Source organism: Lemur catta, chromosome 8 (genome assembly GCF_020740605.2).
Source record: "Lemur catta isolate mLemCat1 chromosome 8, mLemCat1.pri, whole genome shotgun sequence".
NCBI classification, from domain to species: domain Eukaryota; kingdom Metazoa; phylum Chordata; class Mammalia; order Primates; family Lemuridae; genus Lemur; species Lemur catta.
The window spans coordinates 30,274,835-30,287,816 of NC_059135.1; the positions used below are offsets into that span (position 1 = coordinate 30,274,835).

The window sequence follows — 12,982 nt, forward strand, 5'->3', positions numbered from 1 at the left end:
AGTCCATTATCATAAATGTTTAATAAAGCCCTCATTTCATAACTGATTCAATAGGGTAACCTTAGTCAATAGAGACTTGTTGATTGATTGATAAAACATCACCAGGACCATTTTGAGTCTCAGCTCAGGGTAAAACATTTTCTAGTTACTATAGTCTTGCCAGTCACCCTAAGGTTATCTTATACTGTGGTCTACTGAACTACACCTCTGGAATTTCCCAGATACAATGCATTCTTGAGATACCATATATTTAAATAGTTGATAATGTCATTAGCCTTGTTTTGCTATCTTAAGCGGTAACTTTAAAACTGCACTGCCAAAATCTGTAGCTTTTTCTCCCACCTCCCCCTCACCGCTACCCCAAACACACACACACACACACACACACACACACACACACACACACACTCATGCCTTGGCAGCTGCCTGCTCCACTTCTCCCAGGTAGCTGGCTCAGAGGCTTCTTCAGTCTTTGGCTCCAGGAGTCTTTACCAGGCTTTTGATTCCTCTCTGAGCATCATAAGGTCTCTAAGACCTCATGCTCTCACCAAGGGTGCTCCCTGGCATTTGAGCCAACTCATATTTGCAGCTTATTACTTTTCTAACCTTGTATCAAAACTTTCCATGGATTCTGAGAAAATATCCCATCCTCTGAAACCTATTCCCAAGCTCTCTGTAGAGGAAGGAGAGGCCAGGCCTTGCTCCCAGTGGGTGGAGAAGGTGGCAGGGAAGGGCATCCTCAGGACTCTCCCCTCTCACGTGTAAGGGGCCCTACCATCCACCCCCACAAAGGATTGTTGAGCTATAGCTTGATTGTGCCTTTCAGCGTTTCTTGTATTTGATGATGCATCACTGGACAACATTTACCACTCCCTGCAGTCTCTACAAATATTTAAGGGCTGCTACATGCTCAGCATTAAGAATACACAGACATGGTACCTAGCCCTGCTCCACCAAGCTTATGGTCATGTGATTTCTGTGGTATTCTTATTATAATATCATCTCCTGGTCTCCTTCAGCCCTGCTGGCTGGTCTTTCTCAGCTTCCAAAGACTCCTTTCCCTCCAGCTGGCCTTTCAGGACTGGTCTCCCAAGGTTCCATCATGGACTTCTCTTCTTTCTCTACACACCCTCCCTTGGGCAATTTAATTCACACCTGGGACTTTAAAAACTGATTCAAGCAGATGATTATTCTGTATTTCTAGATTGGACTCTTGTACTCGGTTTCTTCTTGCTTTTTAGACATCTCCATTTGGTGGTCCCACAGATATCTTAATCTGAAAATGTTGTAATAACCTTATACTCGTTACCTTCCCCACAAATCTGTTTCTTCCCTCTTTTATTCCCTGTCCTAGGAATGGTGCTGTGGTTCTCTCACCCAATGGAGATAAGTGTCTCCTTCAAACCCAAATCCGATCAGCTACAACCTCCCATGGACTCTACCTCCTAGATGCTTTTTAGATCTGTTCTCTCCTTTCCTTGTCAGTTGCCACATTGAGTCTGGTCTTGCCTGCTGCCAATTCTATTCTATAGTCTTCCAAGCAATTATTTCTAAAAGTTAAGTACTGCCATATCACCTCCCTGCTAAAAAATCATCCAATGCCTTCTCTTTGCTTATAGGTCAAAGTCCAAATTCTTAGGATGATTACTAAGCACTTTCCAATGTGGCCCTTGTCTACCCTTCCAGGTTAATCCCCAGCTATGGTCCACCACAAGGCCAACATCCTAAGCTGCCCTGGGCAATTTACCTGCTTGGTGTATTACAAATACACTTGCTTTCCTATTCTTCTGCATCCAGTTCCTTTGTCTGGAATCTTTCCCCTCTTGGTCACCTGGAGAAGCCCACCTTTCTCTAGTCATCTTGGAGACCCAGCCCACATCTCTTTTTCTCAAAACCATCCCTAAATTCCCCCAATTAAGAGGGCCTTTCTCCTAGTGTTCTTAGGGGATAGAATATACTTCCCACATTGTACTATTTATTTCTTTCCCCTTCTGGACTATATTCCTTGAAGGCAAGCATCAGTGTCTCAGTTATATTTTATTCTCTCAGTCCCTAGCATCTAGCATTCAATAAATATTTTCTGAATGAATATGAAGTTGATGCTTGGATAAAAAATAAAAATGAAATTAATTTATGAAACCTTATTCTTAAAGTGTAAAAGTAACTCAAGCAAACCCACTCGTGTATCCTGCTCTGTGTTTTATAGAGATTGACGGTGCAAGGCCCTGGCCATGAAGGTGAAGAAGGAGCCTCCAGTTTGAGCCATTTCCATGACAGTTGGCACCTCACAGCCTCTTTTCTTCTTGAACTGGGAAGGAACATGGCAGAGTTTAACTTGATTTTTATTTCTTTTTAACATTAAAAAATTGTGTATTTTTTAATTGATAAATAATAATTATATGTATTTTCAGGGTTTTACTTTAGAAAAAATATTTTTTACCTGCTTTTACTCACTTGCAATTTTTCCTATTCTTAATTACTTTAAAATCATCTACTCCCCCCTCAATAAAAACTAATAATTGACACCAAATAAATTAAAGATGAGAAAACTAAAAATAAATGTAGAAACTAGAAGCAACTATTAATGAAGATCAAAGTGGCTGTGTATCTAAATTAATTTCACTGACTGATTTGGGGGACGGGTTAATAAAGATGTTAATAGTAACTCCCCAGGAGCTTTCGGCAACGCTCCAGAAGTGAGACAGTAATGAGCCCAATCGAGGCTCACAGATGCAGCAAACGCCAGTGGCTTCATTAGCTGCAGCGAGGGAGGCTGCTGGAGTCTCAGGGTAGGGACTTCACTCAGATTAAGTTCCTGAAACATGTCACCAAGCTCACAGATTCTAAAATCAAGTCTGGGTGGAAAGACATAATCATTTTGAAATGGATTTGGAAAAGTGTTATTAGCTGATCCTCAGTCTAGGGCATTGTTTGAATTATCAGATTGTAATATTTGCCCTTTGCTAGTTGGAAGCTAAAGTGGAACACTGCTATGAACACACCTTGGAGACCAACAGGTCTGGATATTCTGAGTTACCCCCTACCTCACCAAGTGACCCTAGGCAAGACACACACCTCTCAAAGCCTCAGCTCTAAAGTCTATAAAGCAAGGATGATAACAGTGCCCCATCTGATTGGGCTGTTGTGAATCAAAGTAAAATATTATATGCAAAGTGCCTAACTCCTAGTTACTGTTCAACAAATAGTAGTTATTATTACTCAGTAGTAATAAGGTGAATAATAACTTCTATGTTCTTTCTTGGCAAAGCAGACAGAAGAAGAACTTTTAGAATCTTAGAGGGTGCAATTGGAACTAGAACCTGGATTTTTTAACTGCTAGTCATTGATTTCATTTCACAAATATCTACTGACTACCATTATGTATCAGTAAAGGGGCATGTGTCAAATACTAGATAGGTTTGCTCTATAAAAGGCTTCAGCACTTTTTCCACTACACCATATTTGGGTGAAATTAAATAACACTAAGCTATCTGTGATTTAGTAGCCTTTACTGCATACCCATTACGTAGGATGTAGATAACAAAGGTTCTTCCAGGGAAGGACTCTGTGGGCAAAGGATGGACAGACATCCTACTACAGATCAGGTATGGGAACAGAATGGACCCGTTATCAGATAGGGATGGCCTTAACAAGCGCTCAGACTGACTTAGGCAGGTGTTTGAAAACTGAGAGTCTGCTCTTATGAGGTAAAGATTCAGACAAGGTTTAAATCAAACAAGCAAAAACAAAAGTCAGTTCTGGTGCCAGGAGGTGTGCCTGACATCTAGAAGGAGGCCAAGATTTCCAAGGGAACTAAACGTTAAGAAACAGAGGTGGCATCAGTTCTTACGCACCTGTCCTTAGGTCTGAACCATGGCAAGTCACTGTGCAGCTGAACTTCCAGACTGTAAAAAACAGAATGGGAACTAACTTGCACTGAGCACCTACTAAAAGCTAGGCACTATAGCAGATGCAGTTCAATAATTTCATTGATTTCTCAGAACCAACCTGCAAAATGAGACAGGAGGACCCAAGATGATTAATGAAAGGAGAACAAGGTTTGGATGCAGATCTGACTGATTTCCAACCACAAAATGCCTCTGTGTAGGCTTGGGAGAAAGCCTCTGTTTCCTCATCTGCAGAATCGGGCTACTCCGTTCAGCATTGATCTTGGCAATTACATATGTTCTGTGCCTGGCACATAAGGAACATTTTTAAAACGAAAGGATTTCTCCCATTTTGCAGATTAGGGAATTGGGAAATAAGTAACTTCAAGTTCCCCCAGATAGTAAAAGCGGGAGCTCAGACTACAGTCCCACATAAGAGTTGATGCCCATAGTTAAAGCCTCTCTTATCCGTATCTTTCCCCTTAGTTCAAGCCACTGAATAACTCCCTCGGCTGACAGCTGATGCCGACACAGATGCACATCTTCGCTTGTGTTCACAGCAAACACACAGACACTTGCTCAGAACCCCTCGAGCCCAAAGCATAACAGCTCTTTATCATCCCAATGGGGACAAGGATTATTTTAGATTTTAATCATCATCTGTCCCATAGTGGTGTCAGATGCAGTGAAGCTCTCACATTAAATTTAAGGTCAAAATAAGACATTCCAGGAATGAGGCTACATTGCTGTAATATTAATACAATGCCGTGTGATATCAGTTTGCCAGCCCTGCTGTTTCTTGCTTCCACCTGGTGGTCAGAAGTTGACAAAGCAAGCATGCTGAAAAACAACAGGGTGTCAGCAGGGTCCCTTAGCCTGTCGTTTGCGGTACATCTGATTCTGGTCCCTGCGGGGCTTTTAGTACCGCTTTCCTGCCTTTTGGTTTCCACTAAGTTCCTCCAGTGGAAAAACTTCCCATGTGCAGTGTTCTTTCCTCGGACTGAAAGAACCAGGATAATCCCGGATGCTTCCCCGCGGCTGAACTCATGTCACAAATCAGGCATGATTTTCAGCAGATATTTCTTTAAAAGTTTGAAGGCCTCTGTGGACTCTATTCCCTTCTCTATGGGAACAGGCATCAAAGAGACAGGAATAAAATGCTTTGCACGCACATCAGGAACTAATTGCCAATTTGGCAAATGCATTGACTAATGTCATGCACTGTTATTTCTAAATCCTCTCCTGTCCTTGACCCCCAGTATCTAGATGTAAACTTGGAACCATTAGTGGAGAAGGATAAAGTCTTCTGGTGCCTGAAATGGAATTGAGAGGGATTTAAACTCAGCGCTTTTGAGTGTGGTGAAATGAACCCAGCAGTACATTAATGCTAGGATTTGAGCTCACACAGCGTGAGCGCTTTCAGAAACTGTGTTTAAGGAAGCAAACAGAGCTACGACAGACCCTTTCAGTGGAGCAAAAGGAGTTGGATGAAACAATCAATGACACATTAAAAACCACAACTGGGCTGCAATCATGTGGGCAGGGAAAAAAAAGTTTCTCTTTATCACAGAATCTTTGCATCTAATGAGATGGTGACTGGACAACCTCCAGAGGAGTAAGGCCTCTGTTTACTTTAGCTGAGAAATGTCTAAATATTTAGTTGATTCTCTTAAAAGCCCTACACGATTCTGTAGCAAACAGGGATCTAAGGTATGATCTTATCAGCTCTATATTGCCATTGGAAAATCTATTTAAAGGAAATTTGGAAAAGAGAAATCAGAAAATATGATTAAAAGTATGTTAACTTTTTTCTCTCTCAAAATTAACTAATTTTAATGTCCCTCAAATACTTAAAGACCAACACCTTGGCAGTTAATACTTTCTCTTAACTGGCTCTAAACGGTTCTCTACTTCTTATATATGCTTCATTCCTATTAGTTCTGACGGTGAAACAGAAACGGTAGGGTTTGCCACTGTCCAGGTGGCCCCAAAGTGCTTGAGGCTCCAAATGTGGGTGACTCCTGAAGCCTTTTTTCTGGGAGTGGCAGGGGGAACTGAAAAGGCTGAAGGAACTTTGTAAAAATGTCTACAGGGAATCCACCTTTTAAATTCACACTACTGTCTTGCAGATTTTAGCCAAGACGAACAACCAGTTTGCTTTAAGCTTCTGGGATCTTCTGCGCAGCAAATCCAGACCATCCCAGATATGGCATCCATTGGTGCTTTCCCCTTTCCCGACTTTCTGGTAGTGGAACCCTCTCCAGCACGCCTCTGTATTATTGCTTCCTGTGGACTGTTATTAAGGGTCACCACACTCCCTCCCCTCCCCCACTGCAGGAGGCCCCACAGCCCAGTCCTCGCCAGCTTGATTAATGTGTCTTGGCTAATTGTGTGAAAGACGGCAGCCCTTTAGCAAGTGTGACCAGTTTATTGTTCAGCCAATCAGGGGCGCCTCGGTTAGCATGTGAAAAGGAGGTGTGTTGCCGGGGAAGGGTGAGTGTTCTGGCGGCTGAGTCAAAGGAGGAGCATTTTGGGGGGTCACAGAGCAACACCCACTTCTTTGAGGGGATGTTACTATGCTCTACTAAACCTGTAAACCTCTTACTCAAAGCACTTTTTTTCTCCTCCCTCTTTTTTCAAGACTTTTTTTTTCCCATGGTGCAAGCAGGCACGACACTGGCTACTCTGCAGATGGAGTTCACGTTCCAGGGTCTTTAATATTTCACTTTTATATTTCTGTTAGAGAATGATCCTGCTGAGAGTCTGGGAATCCGTGCTCGTCAGAACCCCCTCACTGACACTTGGATATATTGCTCTGAAAGCTATCCCAGGAGAAAAGATTAAACAAAAAAAAAGCGCCTACTTTTCAAAGCCTACTTCTCAATCTGCCCACATCAAAATAAGACAACTGGCCCTTTGAAGTAGAGGACACAGAGTTCTCAGCCAGCTTGCTTAAAATGGGGAGTGGGGGAGAAGGAAAGAAAGGAAAGAAGGAAGGAAGAAGGGGACTGGGAAAGGGAGGGAGGGAAGGAAGGAAGGAGGGAAGGAATGAACAAACAAGGAACTAGTCTCTAAAATGATAAAACTCTCTTACCTTGCCCAGATTTAATCAGGCACAAGAGTCTGAATTGAAGGCTAGGAAACCTACAATCCTGTTCATCAGAGCCCCAAGAAAACAGTTAACTGGTCAGAGCAATCTGTCCAGCTGGGTGAGCACCAGGTGATTTTTTTCACAAACCTGTATAAACAGAAACATTACTGTCCTCCTCAAGGAAGTTTGGACAAGGCCTAGAAATGGCGGGGTGGGTGTGGATGGACACTGGGTGGGCCTCCCAAGTTCTGAACAATTAGGTTCCCTCAAAATTGTATTGACTGAGTTCAAAGTTTGGGGGCTCTTACAACTACTTAGAATGAAAAAGAAAGGAATGGAAATCTTATCCAGAATGGTGTTGACACAGTTCTCATCTGGGGCATTTTTTGGCTCCCATCTTATCTTCTGCTCCACTTAATCACTGGGTTCAAGCGCGAGGAAGCAGGAGCAGCAGTTCAGGCATGGGGACAGGAGAGGGCAGGCTCAAAAGGGACTTATGATTCACATAAGAGGGTGCTCCTGGAACACAGATGTTGATGACCCTTTTAAAACATAGTCCTTAGGATTGAGTTATCAACAGTACTGACCCCATGCCCAAGATACGCTGGACTTCTAAGCTTAGATTTCCAAATGCAGAGTTAGACATCTTGGCTATGGCTAAGATGTTTTCCATGGAAGCAGGGCTCACACATGACTGCCCCAGTAATAAGGAGAACTGGTGAAAGAGTGTGGATGAATGAACACAAACCCAAACTCTAGAGATCCAAGAATGTACCATATCCATCCACGCAGCCCTGGCACAAGCCACAGGGCCTGGCAGATAGTAAGTGCCTGAACATTTTTGAGTTATTTGAATGAAATTAAATCCTTACAAGAAAAACAATGCAGAGTAGGAGCCCTATTGATGTTAGGCCTGGAGAATTTTCTTCATAAATAGAAAAAGTGTACATTATTTTGAAACAACAACAAAACAAAAAATGCAAGATATTTCTCTCTGTTTTGTTGGAACCCAGTTATCTTATTTAGCACAGAATCTGGTGAGGAAGCACTTTGGCCAAGTTTCTATTATTATTGTTCTCACTAAGACCGTCTATATTAAGGATCACTGTTTATTGGCCGGACCAACCTGAAACCCGAATGTCTGAAGTTTGGGGAGCGCTCACCACAGCAGCTTTGCACTGACATCATCTAAGTTGTTTCCTACAACCCATCTGTGACCCTGAACTTCTGCTGGCATCCATAATAGGAAGCTGAGGGAAAACAGAGAGCAGAGAGGACAGGGAGAAGTATAGTCAGGGAGGAAAAACATGAGAACCAGTTTCTCCTAGAAACCATGGCAGCTGGAGATAGGAGCAATCAAAGACTGGACCACAGTCTCCACAGAAGCTTGTTCTTTTTCTATCTCAGACCAGTGGAAACAAGCACTATTCCAAGCCCTGTGGCCAAAGAGTGGCATTTTTGTTAGGCACTAAACTGTAGCAAAATAGTTAGAAATCATAAACCATTTGTAAATGACTGTAAGGCCAGTTAGTCTTTAGCTTGCTGTAGGGGTTCCATAATTCTGGTTGGTTCAAGATGCCTGATCCCTGTGTAGAACTGTTTGAGCAAGAGTATTAGATGCTGGAGAAAAAAAGGGGGAAAAAAAGGCCCCAGCTCTCTATGTCTTTTGTTTTCTTCTTCTTCTTTTTTTTTTTTTTGGTGTGAGACAGAGTCTCACTCTATTGCCCAGGCTAGAGTGAGTGCCGTGGCGTCAGCCTAGCTCGCAGCAACCTCAAATTTCTGGGCTCAAGCAATCCTTCTGCCTCAGCCTCCCAAGTAGCTGGGACTACAGGCATGTGCCACCATGCCCGGCTAATTTTTTTCTATATATATTTTTAGTTGGCCAGATAATTTCTTTCTATTTTTTAGTAGAGATGGGGTCTCACTCTTGCTCAGGCTGGTCTCAAACTCCCGACCTCAAGTGATCCACCCGCCTCGGCCTCCCAGAGTGCTAGGATTACAGGCGTGAGCCACCACGCCCAGCCCGTTTTCTTCTTTAATCACCTTTTTAATCTCCCTACAATTTCTTGCTCTCATGACATCCTTCCAGGATAATCTCATATCAAAGTAATGACAATAATTTGTGAAGATGTCGTTTTTTAGTGATGAGACAATGTGCAACTATAAAGACTAGACAACCTGGCTTGGAGCATATTCACCTTAATCTTGCCCATATCTGTACATATCTACCTTCCCTTTCATCCTGCCAGTGACAGTCCAGCTTTGGTATGGCCTTTATTGGCTCTTCCAGCTTCTGATATGGCCCTTCATCCTGTGGCTCATTGCTTGTCTCTTCCCTTCTGTCTGAACATCCTTAAAGTGACTACTGAGTAGGCGGGGCGTAGTGGCTCACACTTGTAATCCTAGCACTCTGGGAGGCCGAGGCAGGAGGATTGCTTGAGCTCAGGAGTTCAACACCAGACTGAGCAAGAGCGAGACCTCATCCCTACTAAAAATGGAAAGAAATTAGCCAAACAACTAAACAGAAAAAATTAAGCCGGGCATGGTGGCACGTGCCTGTAGTCCCAGCTACCCAGGAGGCTGAGGCAGGAGGATCGCTTGAGCCCAGGAGTTTGAGGTTGCTGTGTGCTAGGCTGATGCCACAGCACGCTAGCCCAGGCAAGAGAGTGAGACTCTGTCTCAAAAAAAAAAAAAAAAGTGACTACTGAGTAATCTGATTCCTCTGGTGTATCCTTGGGGCAACTTCTCAAAGAAGTCCCCCATGGACAACACCTCCAACACTTCCAAATACACCCCTAGTAGCCAGTCTTGGCAGATCAAACATGACAGAAAATGACTGTCATGTCTAGAGGCAATGGATGAACTCTTGATAAGTATAATCTAAAGGCATCTTACCTGGCCTGCTCTAGGCCTAGCAAGCCTCTACTTTCTCTCTGTTACATTAGCTTTCTTTTTTCCCTTAAAAAAACTTTTTTTTAGAGACAGGTTCTCACTGTGTTACCCAGGCTGGCTTGAACTCCTGGGCTCAAGCGGTACTCCTGCCTCAGCATCCCAAGGTACTCCCACCTCAGCATCCCAAGTAGCTGGGGTTACAGGTACACAGCACTGTACCTGGCCAGATTTTCTGTGTATACTTTATGAGTATGATAATCTAGCAAATAAATTCATAATAGTTATGGGGCTCAAAAGTGAGACCATCTTATGAGTTGTTCTCTTGAGCCACTGGTTACTTAAAAATGGATATGGAACCCACAGTAAGAGTCATTTCAAATTCTCTTTAGCTTCCTACTTTTGTTTTACAGAGTTGGGGAACTGATCCAACCTCAACTATTATTTCAGTGTCCTCCTAATACAAGGATTAGTCAGGGAATATATGAATCTAGAAATTCATCTAGACCTATCTTTGCTGTTGAGTTCACAATACTCTATTGGTGTGGTCAATGCTTTCCTTACATTACTATTGATATAATAATTCTTAGAGCATTCAGAAGCTAAGATCAATATTACCTGGATTGTAGTTAGGTAGCTTGGAGACTCCAGGCCAGGTATCTTCTGTAGGGACTCCCAATACCTATATGAAGACAAAGAAAGACAAAGAAAGGTCAAGGAGGAGATGAGGTGGATGGAGCAGGTATGGAGACATTGAGGACAGAGCAGAGAGGAACAAGGAAGAATTAGATGTATGTCACATTACACCAGCTGATGTCTACGAGAAAGAAATTTAATCTTTCCAACATTTGTAGTTTCTTGGGCAAAACCATAATGTATTCATATGGTCCTCAGCCTGTGTCCTCACTAACTTGTTGTTCTGAGGCAGAGCATACAGCCTTGCTTAAAGTTATGTTCTCATCACTAAGTATTTCTTACATGGTCACCATGCATTAGAATGCCATGCTGGGAGTTAGGGATACAAAGAAGCAGGAGTAACTGTCCTTTTGCTTAGTATCAGATGACTATATGTATATTGACTATATGTACTTGACAGCTTAAATTACACCTCAGCATGGGCATTCAGCTGTTTCCCAATATGCTCAGAATAAAAAGGATTCAGATTACTGACCTCCAGGCAGTGGAATGTTGGCTAAAGATGACCTCAAACCTAACTGTAGTCCTTTCTATCAAATTCATCTCATCTGCTTGTTTTCTCTGTGGCCAGCAGCTTGGAATATGGTATTTGGTTTTTCACTGGTAGATTGTAATGGTAACGACATCACTTGAAAAAGAGCTGGCCTATGCTTTGGATTACCAAATTGAAACTCTAGTTTTTAATGAAGATATATGAAAATAAAAGTCTTTTGGAGTACAAAGCCAAAACAGTTCAGATTTTGGACGGAGCTGTCACCACGATTTTCCCAGTAGGTACTATGTTACCATTCTTTTAAGATAATCATAAAAGCCCATAGCCAGTTATATCTGCGAGCCAGAATAACATTGTTTTGTGAAATTCTAATAAAACACTAATAGTTTTCATTACACCACTGCAATATATTACTTTTCTCAGAAGCATATCTCACTGTAACTCTTTTCAGAAGCATCACTCCCAGAGTCTAGTGGATCCATTTATAAAATGCTGCACATAGATGCCTGCCCAATTGTTAAGGCAGGAAGTCAATTGCCCAAAAATGACTGAATATAATCAATGAAGAAGCTGAAACCTTAATATCTATCAGCTTGCTAACTAGGACTCTGGCTGAGAGGTATACTTTTTGGTGCCTGTTAAGCTTGTCTTCAAACAAAAGAAGTGCTATTTTCCCTCATATACATAAAAAAATTATGCCACCCAGTAAAATCTTTCTTCTTTGATCCATTCCCTAAACAAACTGAACGGTGACTGAGAGGATTATAGGCTTTTCCTATCAACCACCCTGAGCCTGAGGGAACACTAAGAATCCTGGAATCCATTTTGAAAAACCAACTGGACTAATTCTTCTTTTGTGGGAGGTGGCCAGGGGACAGGCAGCTAATTCTTTTCTAACCTACCATCGTATGTACTTGCACAGAAGCATGTGTAAACAAGTGGTTGTGACTCCCGTGTATCCATACATCCCTCTTAGCTTTCAAAGAACAATGAAAAGAAAGCAAAGATAATGAAGAGAAAACAATATATAGCATTACATTCATGCTTTCTCCAAGGTGAAATTTCCCAGAATTCCCAAAAATTGTATTATATTTAACTAAAGCCAACAACAAAAGCCAATGGATATCAAAATTTTTTTAAAATCTTATGTTCAAAGCTTCAAGCTTGAAATGTTATAAGTTTAAACAAAAATTCAATATACTTGATTTGGAAATTTGATGCTCAGTTTCTATTTGAAAGTGATTGGATTATTTTTCACTTGAGGAAATTACTAAATCTCCCCTTCACTGTCTGGGAAACTGAAAACCAAAAATTGTTGATTTACTCTCTCCCTGAAAGCTCTTAAAAGGCAGCTAGTGAGTGCTATGTTTTAAACCACAGTGAGCTACAGGGACTGTTTATCTCCCTTTGTTGGAATAGAAAATAAAGGCATTTTGATTAATGGATTTAAAGTCTTCATAGTTTTTTTCTGATTTTAGAAATAAATCCAGGATTATTTGCAAAAAACACTTATTGAAAGAATTAGAGTTTTAGAAATTGGTCAGAAAGTGATGATGGCTATTATTTGGATATAAACACACACACTCATATATACACACACAGGCATTTCAGAAACATGGTAAAATAAAGATTCAGGACTTTGCAATATGTCTTTATTCCTAAGAGTGAGATCTTAGTATAAATGTAGAGGAAAATTGTGGTTGGGAGATTTAGAATGGATCCATTGCTTTCAAAGAAACAATTCCAACATCAAATATCATAGAACTTGAAATAGCTTTCCTATTATCATGTGTGTAGACCAGATTTAGTAAAACACAAATTCAGTAACTATTTGTAATCTATATAATTTTCCAAACTGCTTCATAGGCAACAAAAAGTGAAAATAGACAAACTGGAATATATCAAATTAAAAAGCTTCTGCACAGC

The 12,982-nt window shown here is 41.5% G+C and overlaps 1 protein-coding gene across 3 annotated transcripts in view; it reads right to left on the reverse strand.

Annotated features, from left to right (window-relative positions):
- CDK15 (cyclin dependent kinase 15) overlaps window positions 1-12,982 on the reverse strand; it is a 75,159-nt gene that overhangs the window by 20,539 nt on the left and 41,638 nt on the right. For all 3 annotated transcript variants that reach the window (XM_045559719.1, XM_045559718.1, XM_045559720.1), the window contains exon 10: window positions 10,486-10,549. In XM_045559719.1, the coding sequence (XP_045415675.1) occupies window positions 10,486-10,549 (64 nt within the window). The remainder of the gene's footprint in view (window positions 1-10,485; window positions 10,550-12,982) is intronic.